The sequence below is a fragment of the Pelmatolapia mariae genome, linkage group LG23, assembly GCF_036321145.2.
Source record: "Pelmatolapia mariae isolate MD_Pm_ZW linkage group LG23, Pm_UMD_F_2, whole genome shotgun sequence".
Classification (NCBI taxonomy): domain Eukaryota; kingdom Metazoa; phylum Chordata; class Actinopteri; order Cichliformes; family Cichlidae; genus Pelmatolapia; species Pelmatolapia mariae.
In genome coordinates this window covers 42,800,338-42,824,516 of record NC_086246.1, presented here as the reverse complement: position 1 = coordinate 42,824,516, position 24,179 = coordinate 42,800,338, and the positions used below count along the sequence as shown (strand labels likewise).

Sequence of the window (24,179 nt, the reverse complement as noted above, 5' to 3'; positions counted from 1 at the left end):
CTCATGTATTGTAATCCAGATTAAATTTAGCAACCATTTCAATTAATGCCTTTAAATACGTTATCCTAAATATGACTTTTTGAGTGTATGATCACAATTGTATCACAATTTTTTGTGATAAAAAATGATCACTATGCTATGTACAGCTATGAAATATATATAATTAATAGTAATGTCATTACTATCTATCTATCTATCTATCTATCTATCTATCTATCTATCTATCTATTATTATTATTATTATTATTATTATTATTATTATTATTATTATTTAAGAATCGTGGCCGCTGCTGACAGTTCACCTGTGGAAAATATGAATGGACCGTTTCTTCTATTTTAGGATCTTTCTGTCATTGGCTGGCTGAGTTTGGAATATGCCATTTTTCAATGTCATCAATTTTTTTTTTGATAGATTTTTTTTATTTATCTGTTTTTTATATTTATTGTGTATGTATTTGTTTTCCATAGTCAAGTCATATTCAACTACCATTCAGTCAACAACTCAAAACATAATCATTATGGAGTACTGTCATCCCCTTTATCTGTGAAAAGTGGTTTGCTCCGAACTCTCAGCAAGCAGAAGAGGGAGGGTCAACATGGCGTCTGAACAGGTCCGTTATGTTCTGTATTTCTTGTTATTCTTGCGTTTTTCTCCGCCTTTTTTGCATTTAGTTAACGGAACACTTATATATGTTTCTAAATAATACACAATATAAACTGGAGTAATTTTTTTTTTTTTTAAAAAGCGTACTGGGCTTTTGTCTTGGCTCTATCGGAATATCAGTGTAACAGAAAACAGTGGCCTCTGCTATGGGTAGCGAAAGCGTCATATGGAATTAAATACAAATCTTATTCTTTTACTAGACCTGCTGTTTGACAGCGAATTTATTACAACACTATGAAGAGAATAAAACTATAGCTGTGTAATATTGATACAGCGGAGAGCAGGTTATTTCCATTTTGCTGCCAAAATGAGTGCAGTTTATTTTTAGTTATGGCCAGAGACAGGCTGTCGCGGGTATTTAACAGATGCAGAGAGGACATTGAAAACAAGGAGGAACTAAAAGCTTTAGTTTAAACCTAAAAAGAAAGTAGAGGCGATTCAAAAAGAAAAGAAAGTCGAGAAAATACAACAGTTGGTGCGTAAACGTGAGATTCTGGGTAAACCAAACTCAATAGTAAGTCAATATGTGCTCTAAAGCTATAAAATTAGGCCTATGAGTGGATACTCTCAAGTACAGCCTAACAATACTGTGTAATTACATTGTAAAAAGAGGAAAGGTTGTCTTTACTTTCCATTAAAACAACATGAAGGTGTTAATTAATTTAAAAATGCATGCATGTAGCTCTCATTTCTTTCTCCGTTAAAATACTCATAGGTACTCATAGGTCTTCTTATTTAGAAGTTCTTACAGTATAATTAGTTTCTCTAATTGTTACTACCATTTCTTGCTATAACTACATTTTAAGTGGCTACGTTGAGAAACAGTAGGTACTTCAAGTAATTCAGTAGAATTACGTGGTAAATGTGGGACAGTTACACCACAGATTACAGGTTGTATTATCTGTTATTACGTGTTATTAAGACTATAAGCATTAGACCTCAGAGTTTGTTTTCTGGCTTCTAGGAAAGCTCCAATGGGCCAGTGAAGAAGTCCATGCGTGAAAAAGCCATAGAACGCCGCACCATCAACAAGGAGCACAACAGTAATTTCAAAGCAGGCTATGTACCCATAGAGGAAGAGCGTCTTCATAAGACAGGGCTAAGAGGACGCAAAGGAAACATGGCTGTGTGCATCATCATCCTCCTCTTCCTCCTCGCCTTAATTAATTTAATTGTGAGTACCTAAAACATCAGTGTATTTGTCTGTGTGTTGCTTTTTTTAGTGTGTGATCTGTATATTTTGTGCATGCTGTCACCTCACAGATCACATTGGTTATATGGACAGTGATCCGCATCGGTCCGAATGGCTGCGACAGTATGGAGTTCCATGAGAGTGGCCTGCTGCGCTTCAAACAGAAAGCAGACATGGGTATCGTCCACCCGCTGCACAAGAGCACAGTAGGAGGCCGTAAAGACCAGGATCTGGTCATTGTTGGTAACAACAACCCGGTGAGCAATACAGAGTGTGTTACAGAGTTTAGTAAAAGCCGAGTATCAATAAAAAGAAAAGAAAAGCCCATAATGTGCACACATTAAAAACTCTCCTCTTTTATTTCACATGTGTTGCTACAGGTAGTCTTCCAGCAAGGCACTACAAAGCTGAGCGTAGAAAAGGACAAGACCTCAGTCGTCAGTGATGTCGGCATATCCTTCACAGACCCTCGGACCCAGACCACATTCTTCAGCACTGACTTTGAAAACCACGAGTTTCATTTGCCCAAAGGAGTCAAAGTCCTCAGCGTTAAAAAAGCTTCCACAGAAAGGGTGTGTACGGTTTCCAGTAACTCACTGATGGGTCAGTGTTTTATAACCTGTGCCAAACATTAGCTAATAATCCATAAAGGTAAAGTGAAATAGCATATTTACAGAACATGGAAAGTCCCCATGAAGACGCTGAACTTCATCAGTGTAAACAGAAGAAAGGCTCAGTTATGAATTCATCTTTTAACCCTATGAAAGTTGTTTTCACAAATCTACTTCAAATCTAAACATTCATAGACGCCACATCATGTGAATGTTTAAACAAAACTGGACTATTCTAAAGAAATATATTTAAATCTGAAAATCTAGAAAGTCTATGGAGGGATATAAAGTTTACAGTTCACCATGACTCCAGTTTATCAGAGGCTGAGAGAACCTGACAGAAAAAACAGGTGTGCAAAGCTGCAAAACAAAGTTTCAAGAAGATTCATAACAGAGCTGAATTCCAGGCAGTGGTGCCTTTCAAAAGATTCAGAATAAATAACCACAAACAAATATGTTTGCGACATATTTGTGACGCAGGTTCCAAAAACACAGCTAAAGTTAGAAAAATGTATTTTTTACTTTTTTCCTAAACTTTCCAAACTTCTAGAATAACATGCAAAAACATTTTTAATTTATATCTCTTTATTTTCTATGAATTTTTAACTCGAAGATGTCAAAAGATGCATATTTGTTGGATTAGTAACAATACACTTTTGTGTACACGTTTGTAAATGATTAAACTTCTGATAAAAATGCCACTAGATCTACAAGAAACTGTCAGTTGACCACAATGAACACAATTGTATTGCCACAAGCCAAAAATGGAAAAGTTGCCAGCATCACAGAGGAAGCAAATTTCACTGGCTAACTGCCCAGATCACACCTCAGGCACATGTGGCTGCGCTGAGCGGGGGGTTCCCTCCTCATCCAGGCTAGCTGGAAAAGGCCCAGCTAACCAGCATAGAGTGTGCACATAGTGTGCTATTTATTTTCAGATTATACTGTCTAATAAACTGCTTAGTGGCCATACAGTAGCCTTAAGAGATATTTGCAGACTTGCTGCATCATATCTTTTCTGGCATCGTTGTATTTTTACTCAGTTGTATATAGCATTTGTATTCTATTCTTATCTTATTGTATATTTTATTCTGTTTTATTCTACTGTATATAGTATTTTATTTTATTCTATTCTGTACAGTTGTGTACTGTATTTATTCTTATTTTATTTTATTCAAATTTTTGCTTCATAACTCTTGCACTGTCCACTTCCTGCTGTGACAAAACAAATTTCCCACGTGTGGGACTAATAAAGGTTATCTTATCTTATCTTATCTTATTTAATAAGTGGAGGAAAAAATATTCGTTAAAAATGTCTTTCACAGTATCATTTTTATTTCATTTTATTTTTTAACTTTTTTGTTAACAGTCTTGTGTTGCTGCTCATAACATTATATTCTAAACTTCATATTCTCTCTGTGATTTTTAGATCACCAGTAATGCAGCATCTGACCTGAACATTAAAGGAGACTCTGCCATCATTCGTGGTAACGAAGGGGTCAACATCATGGGTCGGACCATCGAGTTCAAAATGGGTGGAAACATTGAGCTCAGGGCTGTGAGTATGGAATTTTTCCTACAATAAAGCCGATCGAGTAAAGGGCCAGAAGATCGATGAGTAATGATGATTTGTCTTCGCAGGAGAACAGCATCGTGCTCAATGGATCGGTCATGTTCAATGCCACGCGTTTCCCGAACTCTGCGGGAGATCTGTATTTCAATGAAGGTCAGGAGAGGTACAAGCTCTGCATGTGTGAAGATGGAACTCTGTTCCGTGTGCGGGTGAAATTTACCAACATGGGATGCCAGACTTTAGATAATCCATGTAAGAAGGCTCACTAGGACTGGAATCTGCTATTGCATCTCAGTCAGTCCACACTGAATTTAGACAAACCACTTTCAAATTTATTTTTGATAGTGTAGAGCTCTAATATACAGGACATTCATAATGGCTTGGGCATAATATCTCTGTGGGTCATGTGTCAAATTCTGTGTTTCTTATTATGTTTGCCACTTGGCCAAAGATAAAAACTGTAGTATTTTATTTTTCTGCAGATTTGCCAACTTGAGATGATATCAGTCTATGTTACTTCTATATAGTAGGACGTGAAACACTACACGTACAAAGGCTAATGTACACTATGGAGCCCTACTCTCAAAAACTAGATTTAACTCTCTCTGGGAAGCTGGATTTTAGATAAATGTTTCAAGTTTACATTTTTTGAAAATGTTTAGCACCATCTGGTGCCAGTACAGAACATGACATCACCAGGGCATTTCATTAGTTTATGTTAGCTAACTAATAACAGAACCAGTAACTCAGGTGATAATAAGGACACTAAAACCAAAAAAAGCAGGGATCAAAGGGGATCACTTTTTCATTGCCCCTGGCTGCAATGATGAATTTTATGTTAAAAAAACAAGGAAATGCTGTTCAATTTCACTTTTTGCCTCTAAAGCAGTAATTGGTTCTTCGTTAATTGGCTAGCTGCATTGAAACAGGAAAATCCACCTGTTATCTGTGATGTTTGAGTTTGTAAAGCACTTTCTAAATGAGCACTGTGTGGAGGAGAGCTTGTTTTAGTCAAGTGACAGGTTGTTTTACCAGACCAACAAGCTGGTGTTAGAAACTCAGATTTTTTCCTCGTCTGGCCAGATGTACCTAGCAGCGCAATCAGTTAAAGGCCACAACATGCGATCAAATTTATGTATGTTTTTATGTATGTTGTGTTGTAAACTGTTTGGATGTGCATAGGAAAAGAGACTATTTTATTGCATAAATAGTGCTGATTGCATCTTGCAAACATCTGTTTTGCCAGCTGATTGTGCTTCTAGGTACACTCGACCTACTGAAGAAAAGGTGCGGTATTGGACAGCAGCGTGTCGGTCTGGTGAACCACCTGTCACCTGACTCAAACAGGGTCTCCTCCACACAGTCGTCATTTATAAAGTGCTTTATAAACCTTTGTAAATGAGTGCTGGTCACCTACTGTGGCTAACAGGAGGATTTTACTGTTTCAATGCAGCTAGCCAAACAACAAGGGAACCACTTACTGCTTAAGAGACAGAAAGTGAAACTGAATATAGCCTTGGATTTTTAAGATAAAATTTATTGTTGCAGCCAGGGACAGCACAAAAGTGATCCCCTTAGACTGCTTTTTAGTTTTAGTGTCCTTATACTCACCTGAGTTACTGGTTACTAGTTAGCTAACATAGGCTAATGTAAGTCTATTAGCTGCAACCAACCAACCCGGTGATGTCGTGTTCTGTACTGGCACAAGATGGTGCTAAACAAGATCAAAAAACGTAAACTTTAAACAGTTCTTCCTTAAATCCAGCTGCAAAGACAGAGTTAAATCTATGTCAGTTTTTGAGATAGCGTAAATTAGCCTTCATACATGTAGTGTTTCATGTATGCTTTATTGGTATTATTATCATTTTCACTCCCCTTTAGCAGTAATGAGCAGATACAATATTTATTTTTTTGGCTTGCCGTCCAGTATTAATAATTTAAAAACCCTATATGGGGTTTGTGTAAGATCCCATTTGCTGTTTCATTATTCCGGGCAGCTGTGTGATATTTTCTGTCATATTAGCTGACATGTGGAAGACACTACACGACTGTAATGATGTATGTAAAACTTGCAAGTAATGCAATGCACAGAGTTAATGATAAATTGTTATACATGATATATTTTAAGCCATCCAGTGATGCTAAAGCAGAGTAGGTTTCTTTCTGCATATCTCGGGCTGTTTATCATGCACGTGCCAATGGATATACAAGGGACTATATATCATTAGATATATGTGTAATATTTTAATTTTGTTGCAAAAGCTTTTTTAACAACAGAAGAATACAATATTGAAAAAACGGTGTGCACTACATTCTGCTACAGATTAATGCAAATGTTGAGAATTTTAGTTCATCAGCTACTGCGGGTGCAACCTATATGGGGTTGTTTGAATTTTGTGCAATATAATATATAATATTTGACTTTGCTTTGGATTGTCTTGTCTGTTGTTAACTGATGTTAACGATTACTGATGTTAACGTCAATAGTTGTTCTCAGAGCACAGACTTCATGCCTGTCATGAAAGAACAGCTTATTTGATCGAAGAAAAACCGAAGAAATAAATATTGCGACCAGCCTTATTTGAAAATTTGTCCAACGTTTCATTGGTATGTTTGTTTCAATAAAGAAATGTGTTGCTATGTGAAAAGTGTTATCATTGTTTCAGTAAATGCACCCACGGTCATTTAAAATCATAAAAGTGTACTGCGCCTCATTATAGCGCTTTATTGTCTAATAGAATGCAAAGTATGAAGGTTTGGTCTTCGCCATAAACTTACACCATCACAGTAAGACTGTGACAGTAAGACATTAACCAGACATGTAAATGATTGAATGAATCGCAGAGTGGCTTCTTTGGGCAGGGACGTGTTAAGCTAGACGCAGCAAAATATACCTCAGACTTCGTTCAGAACTTGCTTGAGACAGCTGAAGTAGAGCTCTCCGGGTGTGAAGAGTCACAAGGTTTCATGTCAGTTTGGCAAAGAGTGGATGCACAGGTGAGTCTTCAGTTCATTTACTGTGTGCTTACTTTTATATTTAACCTTTTTAATTTATTTCTAACTGCAATGTGACAATCTGTACTCTCAGGGCAGCTTGTGATGGCAACTCCGCAGGGTCCATTTTTGGCCGCTGTGTTAGTCCTTGTGTCTTCGCTTCTCTGCTCCCCTTCCTCACCTGCATGTCTGCAGTCCTGCACCTGTCAGAGTGCTTTCCTGTTGAACTGTTCCTCAGCTGGCCTTTCCTCGGTGCCCCAGCACATCCAGGACTCTGTCACGGAGCTGGACTTTTCACATAACCTCCTCAAATCTGTAACATTTCACCAGCCACATTATAACCTCAGGAGTGTGTGGCTGGGAAACAACAGTATCACACGTTTGTCCCTGTGCACTGGAAGAAACCTCGGTGGTCAACATCTTAGAGATACATATCGCTCAAGACCTTGGACCAGACGGAAATGTGTATCTTGGGCCCCCACCCTGCAGCTGCTCTCTGTTGAGATGAATCAGCTACGCCAACTCCCAGAGGGTGAGTCAGTGTTATATGGTTGTAAACTAATAAATAAAACACTGTCAAAGCACATAAACATACACGTTTTCACACGGATAAAAACTGCTACCAGTCAGCGCTAACTGAAAACCTGAAAAACGTAATTAATTTAATTTAAAAGTAATTTCACTGTCAGGTGAATCTGCAGGTGTTTTAAAAGATTTTGATATCACTTAGCATTATATATGCAGTGCAGTGTTTCCTGGTGCTTAACTTCACACTCATCTTCTATAGAAGAATTGTGTTTTCTGGTGAATTTTCATCGAACTTTCATCAAAGGGAAAATATTTAAACTGCTGTAATAAGAAAGAACTGGAAAAAAATTATAAAAAATACAATTTAGCACGAATAGATCGTGCATAACATTAGCAGCAGTTTAAGTTTGCAGCTAATTTTTGCTGTAAAACTCAAGACAGCTTCTTAGTAAGGGCAAAAAATATACGTGCTTAACATTGATTCAACAGGTATCTATTGGAAGGATGAAAAATCATTACTTTTAAATCCATCATATCATTTGGTGTCCAAATGATGATAGCAGCTCGTGCTTTCTAACACTGTTGCTCCAGAATTGTTTGGTGTTTAGTTTAGTTAACATCCATTTAATATTCATGTCATTTTGCATCCATAATTCACATTTTGTTGTGGATATTATCATCTTGAAAGAGATCACTCTCTTGAGAAAACCTTCCCAGTAAGGGGAATCAAACCATGTAAGCAAAATACGTCTCCCAGAGTAAGAAGCCACTTTTCCTTTTACAGTAGGATCAAAGGTTAAAGAATTTCCTTTAATGTGTCAACCATTTGTTTATAACAATCCACTACAAGTGTAACATTTCCCACAAAAATGTAATGAAATCTAAGTATAAAGAGAAGAAGGTTGACTCAAGCAAAGTAAAACTACCTGAAAACTGTTCTTCATTACTAGTGCTTTAGTAAATATACTTACTGTACTTTACAATTCTGTTGAATTTGCATATACTGCAGAATTTAATAATCCTACAAACTACAATCACAAAATCTTAGACATTAATATCAGCACAATTCTCAGCCAATATGAGTAGCAACCCATCCTAACATACTGGTCTTGCAAATTGCAGCGATATAACAATATTACATAGTATTCATAAACCACACCCAGTACATTTTGAGGTTGGTTACATGACTATGGCTGACTGTTATCTTGGGTGGAACATAAACAGGTGGTAGGAAAACTGACATATTAAATTTAACCTTCAGTATGGAACTAGTCATGTAAGTCTCTTGTAAACATCTAAAAGTTTTGACTTCCAGATTGCTATGAGACAATTTGTTCACATTAGTTAATTGGGCCATAATTTATTGTTATCATTAATATTAGGTAATAATATATAATGGTAAAGTTGCACACTCCTTAAAGGCACACCTTTAATTTCCTCATGGAATGTCATTGAGAAATGTCCATGAGTCACACCGGAAAGATTAGTCCACCTCGCCACCATGTTCAGGTGGGTTTACCTCAAAGTCCATAGTGTAATAAATCTGTGAGATTTATGCATGTCAGTTACTGTTCTTTTCATATAAACAAACCACCCCACTGATATGCTTTATCTTTAGTACTTTGCTCCAGGCAGAAATAAACCACCGCACGTAGTTCCACTGTACACCCTACAACCAGTCACAGTTGTTAATCGACATTTCCCTAAAAAGGTGGAAATAGAATACAACAGAACAGCCCTTTAGTGTCATTGTACATGTACAATGAAATTGTGGAATGTTGTGAATCACACAATGCCACTTTTCCTGGGCATTGTCATGTTTCTCCTCTTTCTCCTTGGTTGAACATGTGAGTGTTTCAAAGGAAACCATTCACTATAAGTCTTTTAATGGAATGTATAGACCGCCTATTTACTTAGCAAGAGCTCTGTTGACAATCATAGACCCTGTTCTATTTGGTATTCAGATCACAAAACCTTCAGTGCCTCTCTAATGAAGCACAGATCCACAGTGCTTTTCCTCAGCACAGCAGTCTCAGGGAGATTGTCTCTACTGAAAAGGAGGAGCCAGCAGAAAATGGCCATAATTAGACATATTGTAACACTACTCACTGTGAAAACAAAACAATTTGATTTTGTTTTTCATTGATAAGCTCCACACTGATTGAGGCTTATGTTTCATATTATATAATGTCAGCCGTGTTAATATGGCAGACCTGCAAGCAAACTGACAGAGAGGACAAGAGCCAGACAAACTTATTATTACTGAAAACCTGGAATACAGAATACATGTCTTGCTCTCTATGGGAGCTACCCAGTAATCTCTAAATGCAACTCTGATTTTCTGTCATTCAGGGCTGGAGGGTATTGAATCCTTGGAGGTTCTGCAACTCTCTTTCAACAGGATCTCAACTCTACAACTGGGAGAACTTAGCCATCTTCAGCAACTGAAAGAGTTACACTTACAACATAACCTCATCACAAGTCTCCATCCACAGATGTTTCAGGATTTACCCCAGCTCAAAGTAAGACTGTTTTTTTGTTGTTGTTGTTGTTCTTGTTCTTGTTTGTTTTTGTATTTTTTGGGCCTTTTTGTATAAATACAGGTGATTGTTTTTCAGATATCCGTTCAGTTTGCTCCATCAAAAGCTAGACTTAAAACCTTGATGCCTACTCTAATTAACTAATAATGTCAATATCTAAGATGCAATTTGTTTTGCCAGTCAAACTCATCATAAATATTATATTGCCCTCAAAGGTCCTAGATCTGAGCTTCAACATGTTGACCAGCATCCATCCTTTAATGTACCTCACCCTGCAAAACATTGGAACAGACATTAGGCTGCTTGGAAACAGGTGGCAGTGTGACTGCAGGATGCACAGTCTAAGACGGCGGATAGCCTTTGACAGCAGCAGAGGCCTGCAGGTCTGGAGCATCATGTGTGCTTCTCCATCCACCCTCTCAGGCAGAGATCTGCTTCAGCTGCAGGATGATGACCTGAACTGCCTCAGTACTGCGAACATCCCAGAGCTCCATCAGGATGTGACAGTCCACAGGGGCTCTGAGATACTGCTGTCTTGTTCAGCAGAAGGTAATACATCAAAATTATGCAAAAATGCTTAATGCATATTTAGCAATGTAAACTGATAATACTGCATATCAATGTGATCTTTTCCAGACTCAGTGTGGTGGACGCCCAATGGTCAAGCGTCTGTGAACCAGCCTGATGGTGGTCTGCTCATCAGTGACATCACAGAGAGTGACACGGGACTGTATGTGTGTGTGTCTAAAGAAAAACAGGTTGTGTCTGTTTTTAACCTCCAAATCAGTAAAATAGGTGGTGCAAGAAGAAAACCTAGAAGTTTGTCTGAAACCAGCCAATACATAATCCAAGCAGGCCCCACAAAGAGTGTGCGTAATGGGACAAGTCCAGGAGCTGGAGCAGTTACTCAGTCTGACTTGGCACTGGCTGTGTGTCTATCTATTTTCATCACATTTCTGGTTGCCTTTATCCTTGGAGTCCTTGCAAGACCGTGTATTGATGCTCTTTGGAAAAGAGTCACCGAAAAGAACATCAATACACGGTCCCGTGAAACTAACTCTGCAGTCTCTGTAGAACAAACACAATATGAAAATGAGGCCTTCTCCACTGGAGAGGAACTAGAAAGGACAGGACATCACAGGGAAAGGAGAGTCACATTTACCACTGTAGACTACAGAGAAGATGGCAACGTACAGTATTATGATACTGTAGTCAGTGGCAATCCGGAAAGCATCAATAATGATGTAGTGATTGATTGTGAAGTTAGTGAGGCTCAGAATATTAAACATACTCCTGAAGATTCAGGAAATGAAAGTAGCTCACATCAGAGCAATTCAGAGGGTAGACTAAATGATGGCAGAGATCACACTAGTGCTGGACATAGGCACAACATGGAGTTTGAACCTATCCCAGATCCTGTTGAGCTAGAGGAAAAGAGAAGCCTATCTTCTCCAAGCTCAGATTCTTCACTATCTGAAAAAGAATTCAAAGAGCACCACACAGTGCCCAAGGCTCCTAAGGTGACAAAGGACCCTTTTCAACAGAAAACTGATTTCTCAATACTTACAAAAGAAGAGGTGCCACAAAGATCACTAGAAGGCAAAAGTAAAATGCCTGGATTTACCTCTGAGCCATGGTCACCACACACAACAGACCCTGGTTATTTAGAGGAGAATGAAGAACTATTTGAATTTAGTGATTCTGTTCAAAGTCCATCTCCCAGGTCAGGCAGTATAATTGGTTCTTCTAATAAGTCAAAACTTACTGTGGCAACCCCTTCCAAAAAACACAAGCGGGATTGTGTGTCCAGTTCCAGCTCAAACAGCAGTGAGGATGAGTCTACACTTTACAAAGCCAACTCTGACCAGCAAATCAAGCCTGCAGTGAAACCAGAGCGCTCGTTTTCCTCCGATTCCAGTGACAGTGATAAGGAGCCAGACCAGCACACAGTTAAGCTAGAAATTGATAAAGATAGCACAGTGAAAGTTAAACCAAAGCCGCGGACAAAGTGGCGTGATGTCTATTCGGATACCAGTCAGAGTAAGAATCTGGACGGCAAAGCACCTTCACCATCTATAAGAGATTCATCCTCTTCCAGCAGTGACAGTGAAGCAGATTCCAAAGTACACTCAAGTATAGACAGAATAAGCCAAATCAAAGAGCATTCACACATCACCGCTCCATTACCGGAGTCAAATTCATCTTCCAGAAGCATGAGGAAAGATTCAGATATCAAAGAACCTTCATCAACCTCTAGTTCATCTTCTAGTAGTGAAAGTGATGATGAAACAGGCCACAAAGTGCAGCAGAGTCCAGGGAATTTGGGCATTCCACCCCGCCCATTCAGAGAATCTCAAACAAGGAGTCCTGATCCAAATGCAAAGTGGCCTACCATTGATCTTCTACACCTTCCTCGCGTTAAGCGGCGCCTAGATATCAAAGCACCATCAGTAGATTCTGACACATCCTCTAGCAGTGACAGTGAGGAGGAAACAACGAAACACATAAAGAAACAGGAGCAAGGAGGTATATATATGCCAGTTGTTCCAAATAGGTCATCTCAAAAAATACATCAAGAGGATGAAATACGAAGACCTGCCATTCCTCCTCAGCATCCCAAGAGTATCAAGAAAGATTCAGATGTCAAAGAACCTTCATCAGCCTCTAGTTCATCTTCTAGTAGTGAGAGTGAAGATGAAATTGCTCACAAAGTGCAGCAGAGTTCAGGAAAGTTGGGTATTCCACCCCGCCCATCCAGAGAATCTCAAACAAAGAGTCCTGATCCAAATGCAAAGTGGCCTACCATTGATCTTCTACACATTCCTCACATTAAGCGGCGCCTAGATATCAAAGCACCATCAGTAGGTTCTGACACAACTTCTAGCAGTGAAAGTGAGGAGAAAACAACAAAACACATAAAGAAACAGGAGCAAGGAGGTATATATATGCCAATTGTTCCAAATAGGTCATCTCAAAAAATAAATCAAGAGGATAAAATACGAAGACCTGCCATTCCTCCTGAGCGTCCCAGGAGTATCAAGAAAGATTCAGATATCAAAGAACCTTCATCAACCTCTAGTTCATCTTCTAGTAGTGAAAGTGATGATGAAGCAGGCCACAAAGTGCAGCAGAGTCCGGGGAATTTGGGCATTCCACCCCGCCCGTTCCAAGAATCTCAAACAAGGAGTCCTGATCCAAATGCAAAGTGGCCTACCATTGATCTTCTACACATTCCTCACATTAAGCGTCGCCTAGATATCAAAGCACCATCAGTAGCAGTAGGTTCTGACACAACCTCTAGCAGTGAAAGTGAGGAGGAAACAACGAAACACATAAAGAAACAGGAGCAAGGAGGTCTATATATGCCAATTGTTCCAAAAAGGTCATCTCAAAAAATACATCAAGAGGATAATATTCGAAGGCCTGCCATTCCTCCTGAGCGTCCCAGGAGTATCAAGAAAGATTCAGATATCAAAGAACCTTCATCAGCCTCTAGTTCATCTTCTAGTAGTGAAAGTGATGATGAAGCAGGCCACAAAGTGCAGCAGAGTCCGGGGAATTTGGGCATTCCACCCCGCCCGTTCCAAGAATCTCAAACAAGGAGTCCTGATCCAAATGCAAAGTGGCCTACCATTGATCTTCTACACATTCCTCACATTAAGCGCCGCCTAGATATCAAAGCACCATCTGTAGATTCTGACACATCTTCTAGCAGTGACAGTGAGGAGGAAACAGTAAAGAAACAAGACCATGGAGCTGTACATATTCCAATTCTTCCAAATTGGTCATCTCAAAAAGCCAGTCGTGAGCATGACATAAGAAAGCCTGCCATTCCTCCTGAGCGTCCCAGGAGTATCAAGAAAGATTCAGATATCAAAGAACCTTCATCAGCCTCTAGTTTATCTTCTAGTAGTGAAAGTGATGATGAAACAGGCCACAAAGTGCAGCAGAGTCCAGGGAATTTGGGCATTCCACCCCGCCCATTCAGAGAATCTCAAACAAAGAGTCCTGATCCAAATGCAAAGTGGCCTACCATTGATCTTCTACACATTCCTCGCATTAAGCGTCGCCTAGATATCAAAGCACCATCTGTAGATTCTGACACATCTTCTAGCAGTGACAGTGAGGAGGAAACAGTAAAGAAACAAGACCATGGAGCTGTACATATTCCAATTCTTCCAAATCGGTCATCTCAAAAAGCCAGTTGTGAGCATGACATAAGAAAGCCTGCCATTCCCCCTGAGCGTCCCAGGAGTATCAAGAAAGATTCAGATATCAAAGAACCTTCATCAGCCTCTAGTTCATCTTCTAGTAGTGAAAGTGATGATGAAACAGGTCCCAGAGTGCAGCAGAGTCCGGGGAATTTGGGTATTGCATCTCGCCCATTCCAAGAATCTCAAACAAAGAGTCCCGATCCAAATGCAAAGTGGCCTACCATTGATCTTCTACACATTCCTCGCGTTAAGCGGCGCCTAGATATCAAAGCACCATCAGTAGATTCTGACACATTCTCTAGCAGTGACAGTGAGGAGGAAACAACGAAACACATAAAGAAACAGGAGCAAGGAGGTATATATATGCCAATTGTTCCAAAAAGGTCATCTCAAAAAATACATCAAGAGGATAATATTCGAAGGCCTGCCATTCCCCCTGAGCGTCCCAGGAGTATCAAGAAAGATTCAGATATCAAAGAACCTTCATCAGCCTCTAGTTTATCTTCTAGTAGTGAAAGTGATGATGAAACAGGCCACAAAGTGCAGCAGAGTCCGGGGAATTTGGGCATTCCACCCCGCCCATTCAGAGAATCTCAAACAAAGAGTCCTGATCCAAATGCAAAGTGGCCTACCATTGATCTTCTACACATTCCTCGCATTAAGCGTCGCCTAGATATCAAAGCACCATCTGTAGATTCTGACACATCCTCTAGCAGTGACAGTGAGGAGGAAACAGTAAAGAAACAAGACCATGGAGCTGTACATATTCCAATTCTTCCAAATCGGTCATCTCAAAAAATACATCAAGAGGATGAAATACGAAGACCTGCCATTCCTCCTGAGCATCCCAAGAGTATCAAGAAAGATTCAGATGTCAAAGAACCTTCATCAGCCTCTAGTTCATCTTCTAGTAGTGAGAGTGAAGATGAAATTGCTCACAGAGTGCAGCAGAGTCCGGGGAATTTGGGTATTGCATCTCGCCCATTCAGAGAATCTCAAACAAAGAGTCCCGATCCAAATGCAAAGTGGCCTACCATTGATCTTCTACACCTTCCTCGCGTTAAGCGGCGCCTAGATATCAAAGCACCATCAGTAGATTCTGACACATCCTCTAGCAGTGACAGTGAGGAGGAAAGAACAAAACACATAAAGAAACAGGAGCAAGGAGGTATATATATGCCAATTGTTCCAAATAGGTCATCTCAAAAAATAAATCAAGAGGATGAAATACAAAGACCTGCCATTCCTCCTGAGCGTCCCAGGAGTATCAAGAAAGATTCAAATGTCAAAGAACCTTCATCAGCCTCTAGTTCATCTTCTAGTAGTGAGAGTGAAGATGAAATTGCTCACAAAGTGCAGCAGAGTCCAGGAAAGTTGGGTATTCCACCACGCCCATCCAGAGAATCTCAAACAAAGAGTCCTGATCCAAATGCAAAGTGGCCTACCATTGATCTTCTACACATTCCTCACATTAAGCGTCGCCTAGATATCAAAGCACCATCAGTAGGTTCTGACACAATTTCTAGCAGTGAAAGTGAGGAGAAAACAACAAAACACATAAAGAAACAGGAACAAGCAGATATATATAGTCCAAGGCAAGAAACTGATTTGCTTTACACAAAAACCCAATATGTTCATCATACTGCAGACATCAAATCAGTATCATCAGCTTCTGAGTCATCTTCAAGTAGTGACAGTGAAGATGAAAAAAGGGGCCAGACAAAGAAGCAGAGTTTGGGCTCAACGGGGTTTCAACAATCTCAAACCAAACGTCATGATCCTGTTTACACATCAAGCAGCTCAGATGAGGAGGGGATGGAAGATTTAAGAAACCGCCCAGTTGCAGTTAAACCAGATTCAAGATTGCCTGAAATGGGCCTCAGCACTATCCCCTATGTCAAAAAGCATCTAGATATCAAGACACGTTCACCTAAGTCCTCCTCCAGCAGTGATGAGAGTGAAGGTCGGACTACAGACCAGCCTGTTAAAATGGCTAGCAACTTAGGCTCTCCAACTTCTACATTGTTTAAGCTTCCTCACATTTCAAAGAAAGATTCCAATATTACATTAGAAAAGTATGTTGTTATAACAGATGAGTTGAGGGAAAATCGAAAAGACAACATCAGCACAACACCAGAGATAAACTCTGAGCTCCAGTCACGATGGGCCACAATGAATCTTGGTGTCTCCCGATTTAGAAAGCGCCTTGAAATCACATCACCGAGTTCTCAACCATCCAAATTGCCCTCATCACCTCCGCCAGACTCCCCTTCTCTGAATCCTGAAAACAAACATGTGAAACCCTCTGATTCCTCTTCCAGCAGCAGCAGCAGTGAAGATGAGATAACAGAAAACAGAGCTCCTCCAGGCATGACATATGTTGACTTTCCAATCTATAAGCGTTCAATTATGAAAACTTCATCGCTATCTGATAGTTCTTTCTCCCCCAGTGGCAAGAGCCAAATGGTAAATGTTGCACAGGAAAGTGAAAAGGACAGAAATTCATCACTTGCTCCAAAGAGAGTATCCAGTCTGAGCTTTGAGGATGAAGTAAGGAGAAGGACTGAAAAAAGACACAACGCAAATGCAGATATACCACCAGAGATAAAATGGACTGGTGTTGGTCATCATCTGTCTAAAATCTCTACACCAGCACTAAAGACAGGTCTGAATACAACACCTCCACAGCAGGCTTCACCTGCAAAACCAGAACTTCCCCAGCTGTACTCCTCCAGCATCAAAAGTGACGTTAAAATAAAGCAAGACAGTTGGAAATCAGATGTAAAGCCAACACATAAATTCTCATCCATTAGTGCCAATAGTACTTCTTCTGCATCCGGAGGTGCTCTTCACAGGCTTTACAACTCACCCAACACCACATATGAGAATCCAAGCCCTCTTTTGCTCTCTGATAGGAAGGAAAGAAAAGGCCTCAGTGCCCTAAAAGTCATGTCATCAGAGAGAAAAATGTGGGACACGGTGGATTTCAGTGGGGATGTATCTCCTACAGCTGATGACCACAGTCCACAAGTTGACACCGGTGTTTATTATCGCAAATCTGAGCCGGACATCAAACCCCTGCCACGATTACATCTCCCCTCTGCTTCACCAGATGAGAGAAGAGCTACAGATTTGTTGTATGATCTTCCCCGCTACAGGAGCCATGACATCAAACCACCACAAGTTGCCCCACCTCCTATTCCTGTAACACTACCGCCAGAGGAGGCCGTTGGGCTTACATGGAGATCTCCACAGGACAATAAGAAACAAGGCTCGGAAGGAAATAGAACCTATCAGCAACAGAGACAAAACACAGAGGAACCTGTTGCTTCTTCGCTTACACCAGAATACCCACCAATCTATTTAAACACTTCAAACATCACTCATGTTTAATGACAAGTCAATTCATGCTAAACACTTAAAAAGCCACCCAGATGATAGGCATGATTCTTTGAGCTTAAGTTATCCTGTGAATGTCAAAAATGTTGTGAATTGTATATTATGTGTGACTTTGGAATGAAATGTAAGCTATAATCATTCATTGGCTAGGGCTGCCACAGAGCACTTAAATGCAGTCTTTATTGATGCACCATGCTTATCTTTCATGTTTGACTTATTTCTGCAAAATAAGATGCCAAATGAGTTATTTACTTGCATTCATGAACAGAATTTCTGACTTCTGAAGGAAGTCCAGTGTGATGGCTCAAATTTGTGTATAAAAACCTAAATTCAGTGATGTTAAAGACTAAATCATGAAATAATTTACAGATTTTTTTTGTATCTCTAATTGAACATTTTAGCAAATAATAATAATAATAAAAATATCAATTTGCACATATACATTTTTATTTGTATATTTGCTACATCCCAGATTTTTGTGCAATTTATTTAGCTATTTCAGGTAAAAAAAAAAAAAACTGATGATGTAGAGGTCTCAAAATCCTATGTAGTAAATGTGATACACTTGACTTATAAGGTTAAACAAGGGCAAACTATCAACTAAATAACCAGAACATAAGCCATTAATAAGTTAATAAACCATTTTATTTACTTGTATAGACATAGGTTATAGTGAAAACAGACATATAGACACATAGTTTACATACATATATACAGTTGGGACAAGGCTGTTCATCCTCCTGCATTATCAAGGGAGAAGACTAAACCACTGATCTCTACACAGTATTTGGTAAGCAATCCTACAACTACTTTAGTCTTAAGGTTTATGCTGATGGTTGATGCATTGTAGTGATGACAAAGGTTTCTGTGTAGTTTTCAACTGAAATGGATTTATGGAAGCGTTTATGTATGTCATGACAATGTAGTGCAACAGTAGCAAAACAGGCTACTGTCTGCATTGCCCGCACTTTGCCAAAGTTTTGCAGCATATGTAAGAATGTGTAACAAAGGGTAAATGCAGGAGGGAACTCCTGTTCCACCATGAGGTTACAGGTGTGTTCCAGGTCTTAATAGACACAATCATGTTTATTATCAGAATTCAAAGAACATGATTGTGTTTATGAAATTAAGCACAAAACACTTTCACAAAAACCTGTACAAAACAAAAACAAAAAGTTTGAAAAATGTTTTCAAAAAATCTCATTCATTCACAAAAGGCTCTGTCGGAGCATGCATGCAAATATTAAATCTTCTGACAATTCAGCATCACATCACAGCCAAAGACAAAAATTTATACATGTGTTACAAGAACATTATACTAGGCGAAAAGAACAGCATAGCATCATCACAAAGTTCCAAACTGTCAGTGTCCACTGTTTTGAGTACATCCTATGGGTGGTACAAAGCAACACTTTCACCAAACGTACCTTACTACTCAAGCCTAAAGGACCTCATCCTGAGAGGGTCACCGGTCTTCCACTGCAGTTACATTAACACCGTCAGTGTTGGGAGAGATGCTACTGGTAAGAGGAGACCTGAAACTATCAGTGGACTAAGGAAGACAAACAGATGCCACATAGCAAGACAAAATGGACACCAACTAGCTCTATGTCAACTTATAACACAGCCAAAACAGTCTGAGTTCATCCTGAAATAATCCCTGACCACTCAGTGTGTCTGTGTGCATGTGCTGTATGTACTCTTATCACACGTGTATGTACATTTGGGTTTATTGGTATGTGTGTGGGACACACAAAGTGACTTCCATGTTTTGAGGCACAGTAATACTCTCATCTACAGAACGTAGATACATAAATCAGTCATCAGACCAATAAATGCTGATCAGAGCACTAGTGGCTCACCGCTGTACTGTAATAAGAGTTAGTAAGCAGCAATGCTAAACTGTTTGGTGTTATGAGGTCTGAAGCCTTTGCAGGGGGCTAGCAAATGAATAGCTAGAAGCAAAAAAAAAAAAAAAAAAAAAAAAAAGCTGAAGCAATCAAAACTGGAGGGGAAAGAAGAAAACAAACAAAAAAAAAAACAACAACTACAAACTGGCACAAATCAATAGAATAGAAACTTGCAATCAACCATTTGACACAGTGTGCTTCTTGAAGTACTCCTATGAAACTCAAAATATGACAAAAACAAGAAAAAAAAATTAAGTGCTATCTGTCCAGAAAAGCTCAAGTTCAAGTTCATTGCACAGATGTATAATACTTTAATGTGCCCAGGTCAAAGTGACCCTATTTAAGACTCAGACACAATGCATGAATGGTCACTTCTCTCAGTTTCTCTGTGCTGAAGACAAGGGGTGAGGAGTGGTTCTCCCACACAATACCATTTTGCTTCCATCATCCATGTATGACACCATGTTATCCTAACACAGACAGCAATATGACATGTCACAGTGAGAGAGCAATGCCACTGGGGATTGCTGCAAGCTTGCCCACTATGCAACTTCGGGAGGGAGCACAGCAGCCCTCCTGCCTCCACGCTCTGAGCAGCGTGCATGCAGGCTGCAAACCCAGCAACCCCACCCTAGCCCACCCACAGCCCAAACCCCTCCTTTCCCAGGAAGCACCCACAGTCACTCCATTACTTTTTTTTGTATTGTTTACTTATTGGTTATTGATTCTCAGAGTCGTTGTTGTCACAGTTGTATTACTTTCCCATTTTTGCGCTGCAGTTATGACATCTGTCTTTCTTTGTACCATTCCACAAACTCGTCCAACAAAACAGGCCCTAATGAAAAAAACAAACCCAAAAACAAACAAAAACAAAGATGAGGCACAAATTTCAGTATATTACAAAATTAGTATTTGGGTAACACTCAGTTACACGTAAATGTGTGCTCACTTACAGGCACCATCTTCATCATAGTTGCTGAGGTCCAGGTTGATTGTCCTGCTGAACTCTAAAACATTGCACCATTGGTCTTTGTTGATGACTTTGTACTTTGATTGCTGAGGAATAACAAATAAATCCTTTAGAGTGATAGTTTTTTAGCTACAACAGCTCTTTCCAAGGTTAAAATGGGCAACAAATGATGGTATATACAACTACTCCACGAGACTTCTGTGACTGATTTTCTTAAAAAACAAAAAACAAAACAAACAAACAAACAAAAAACCCCAACCAACCAAACTGCTTACCTCTAGAAACTGATTAAACACAGGAAACAAAGGCCACGTCTTTCCCAGAAGAAGCCCCAACATACATTTGGCTGTGTTCAAGTCCAAACTCCTCTGATCCTTTTCCTGTACAATCAGAACATCCAAGACTTTCTCAAATCAATGCAACAAGTCCAAACAGACACTCAAGTCAAACAGCCAGATTAAAATTTTTACTGTTTCTTACTGAGATTTTTGTATTTGTTCAAATGAATTTAACCTGGTTGTTGAATGCTGTGTGTTGACTGCTCCACTCACCCGAGCAAAATCAAAGGCATATCTATAAATGAGCTTAAAGCTGGTGCTGTCATTTAGGACAGATCTCAGGTAGTCGAGTGAGTTCCTCAGCCTCTCAGTCGAATCACACCTGACGGCAGCAGAAAACTAGCTTAGGTATGTTACAGGATCCAATTTAATGCAAGTTACACTAAGAAAACACATCAATCTAAATAGGCAATCTTGAAAACTGTATTATATTTAAAAAATGAAGAAAAAAAAAAAAAGCACTAAAGTAAGTAAATGACATACTGCAATGAGCCCATGCCTCTCAGCCACTCCTGAAGGGTGAAATATCCCATACTCTGGGCATCCAGCTTCCAAGCAAGAACCAGCATCACCACCTGAGCACAAGCAACAAATGACAGTTGCAGATATTCTTAAATACAAGATACTCAATCCATTGCATATCACATGACCTTAAAGGTCTAGGACTGCTGATTGAGAATGCAGATTAAAAGATAGACTTTTATAAAGTATCAGAAATGATCAGAAATGCAAATTGTCACCACTGCCAAAAGGATGTCATTTAAAAAAAAAAAAAAATCACTAGTTTAACTTGTGGTCACAGAGAGATAAACAGATGTCGAAATATGAAAGATTTTAAATATGCGCTTACATTCTCCGGCTCCACCCCGATGTCCTCACAGAATTTTTCCATGCCCTCTGGACCCACCACATCATCACAGCCTATTTATGATAAACAAATGTCAATAGCAGCAATTTCCCATGTATGCACTGAGAAGAGGTCAAATGCAATTAAACTAAGAGTGTGTCCAGTAAGTGCTCACCTGCATATTCATAGAACCACTCCAAGCATCTTTTACTAGAAAACATCTCCTCCTCTCGGATTTGGGATGTTTCATGTTTTCTGAAAACGCTGTGAAGGAAAAAGAAAATTTCAACCATACTACACGTGCAGTACACCGTTTATTATATGTTTACTAATGGCAAAATAAACAGTGTACTGCACATATTCAAGTTCACTGAATGTTTAATTAAAGGGATCTCGCACCTGTCCTGGCGACTTTTCTTGGCTGACATGTCATCTCCAGCAGAGGGTCTCCTCTTTTTCCTAGGAGGCATGGCTTTAGAGCAACAAGCTAGGGAAGTAAACAGAGGAGAAAATGAAAGCATAAATCTTTAAGAACGACATGCATTATGCCAACTTTCTATAGCAAAACATTTGAGTACTAGCCAAGCACTGAGAGTCCACTTCAGAAAGTGATATGTTAATGTACATCTGGCCTGATAAAAACACTAAACTGATAAAAAAAAAAAAAAAAAAAAAAAACATAAAAAAGGAGCAGCTGTATAGTTACCTGAGGGGTGGCTGTCCTGTCCAACGTCTTCTGCCAAGTTCTATTCAAAACAAATATGTGTGAGTAGGACACAGATGTACAGGGCACATGCATGCTAAAATAAAGCACACATAAACATATTGCTAATATGCATTTACCAGCCTGTGCAAGGTGTGGTGGATCTTATGGATGCTGGCCAGTGTAGTCAAGTGGGAATTCAGCTGAAAATCTATTTCCAAAAAATAAATATAACGTCAGAAAAGAACTAAACTAAACCGTGACACTCAGCTTTATGCTCCTGATCATGCTTGGCATGAGCACAAGGGTACAAGAAGGTGACATCATCACAGCCCCAATAAGAACACTGGACTCAAATCTCAGGTGATCTTTGATTAGGAATCACACAACATTCACAGAGCATGCACTACTATAGCTTGATATCCAGTTTTCAAAGATCTACGTTGCTGAAAATATCTCACACGAATGAGGGAGGGACTCTCTGCATTCCTCTAAAGACGTGAGAACGATCATGCATGCTACCTTCTCGCTTCAAGCCTTCTGTGTACTGTCGATTAAAAGCTGTCACCAAACACCGATGATTTTAACATTTTTTCAGAGGCCAAAACCACACTCAAACCAGTACACTGCCGAGCAGATAGCTCTAGCTGCATACCTAAAATAGCAGTGCAGACGCGCAACTTGCACAGAGTTTACAAAGTATCTGGAGAGTTTGGACGTATGGGCGTTGTAGTCCATTTCCTCTAAACAGGCCATTGGAAGCTAAGCTCTGTTTGGGATACTAAACTACAATTCCCATGCATTTGCAAAACAACTACTTCTCTCAGACCCTTCTACCCCCAACATTTACACCAACTGATTGAATGCATTTTACGTTGTTTGAAAAATATACAACATTATATGTGTTCTGGCACAAAACCAACGCACAGGCGTTTGCAGCAGCTGGTGTAGATGGCGCAAAACCCGGCGGCAGTGCTGCAGCAGGCAATGAAAGCTGTTTTACACAACTGCGTCACAATTTTCATTCCCTGTAAGAGTCCGCAGTTGACCAGAATATTGACCGATTTGCAATGGTCCTGCGTGGATGCCAAATGTGAGCTGATACCTGCTGTACGTGACCCATAAAGATGAATATAAACAGCTCAACACGCCGTTTAACCATCGAAAACCTTCAGAATTTAACTAACGTCAGCCGCATTCAGCCGTGCACCGCTAACGCGACTCGAAAAATTAACTTCGCAAAACCTTCAGTGTCAAATATAACCTTCCACATGTCCAAACAGCTAAAATTACACCAGCTATCCTCCCTTTGTTGTCGCACAAGACAGCACTAGCAAATACAAAGAGAGCAGCAAATAGCACAGAATTCACGCGTCCTCATCAAACGCCACACGACCATGAGACAAAACTGTTGTTCAAAACAGAGCAAGACTATTAACGTCTGTGCCACACGCGCTATGGGGTCCCAAATTGATCCAGAAAAACCTCTCTAACGTTACTACTTACTTGCCGCATCAGAGTGCATTTTTATGAAACATACAACTGTCTGTGGGAAGTCCGCAGACCGGCCAATAGGCGGGCCTTGTCAATGTAAGCCACGCCCGCAGCTGTGGATTGAAGGTCAGCCTCATTCGCCTCCGCCTTTGCTCGCTGTCAATTGGCTAGTCGAGGTGTCATGTCATGAGAGGGAGGGAAA

At 39.7% G+C, this 24,179-nt stretch overlaps 2 protein-coding genes across 2 annotated transcripts; one reads left to right on the top strand and one right to left on the bottom strand.

The window, feature by feature from the left end:
* The first annotated feature begins 576 nt into the window (after window positions 1–576).
* Window positions 577–6,038, top strand: sgcb (sarcoglycan, beta (dystrophin-associated glycoprotein)). The gene is made up of 6 exons (XM_063466649.1): window positions 577–611; window positions 1,629–1,838; window positions 1,928–2,113; window positions 2,237–2,428; window positions 3,897–4,025; window positions 4,109–6,038. The coding sequence occupies exons 1-6, from the start codon at window positions 597–599 to the stop codon at window positions 4,307–4,309; spliced, it is 933 nt and encodes a 310-aa protein (XP_063322719.1). The 5' UTR covers window positions 577–596; the 3' UTR covers window positions 4,310–6,038.
* Window positions 6,039–18,342: 12,304 nt separating this feature from the next.
* On the bottom strand, window positions 18,343–24,062 carry dcun1d4 (DCN1, defective in cullin neddylation 1, domain containing 4 (S. cerevisiae)). The gene is made up of 11 exons (XM_063467120.1): window positions 23,990–24,062; window positions 22,624–22,694; window positions 22,487–22,526; window positions 22,180–22,267; window positions 21,956–22,044; window positions 21,784–21,854; window positions 21,417–21,508; window positions 21,147–21,255; window positions 20,871–20,975; window positions 20,579–20,681; window positions 18,343–20,460 (listed from the first exon to the last, which is right to left on the bottom strand). The coding sequence occupies exons 1-11, from the start codon at window positions 24,006–24,008 to the stop codon at window positions 20,405–20,407; spliced, it is 843 nt and encodes a 280-aa protein (XP_063323190.1). The 5' UTR covers window positions 24,009–24,062; the 3' UTR covers window positions 18,343–20,404.
* Window positions 24,063–24,179: the final 117 nt, after the last annotated feature.

Bases quoted from the DNA above. Each gene is read 5' to 3' on its own strand.
- dcun1d4 (XM_063467120.1), bottom strand. The intron at 22,045-22,179 runs GTGCGAGATCCC...TTTCCTTCACAG, and splicing joins AAGAAAAGTCGCCAGGACAG to CGTTTTCAGAAAACATGAAA. The intron at 21,509-21,783 runs GTAAGCGCATAT...GCTTGTGCTCAG, and splicing joins TCGGGGTGGAGCCGGAGAAT to GTGGTGATGCTGGTTCTTGC.
- sgcb (XM_063466649.1), top strand. The intron at 2,114-2,236 runs GTGAGCAATACA...GTGTTGCTACAG, and splicing joins TTGTTGGTAACAACAACCCG to GTAGTCTTCCAGCAAGGCAC. The intron at 2,429-3,896 runs GTGTGTACGGTT...TGTGATTTTTAG, and splicing joins AAAAAGCTTCCACAGAAAGG to ATCACCAGTAATGCAGCATC.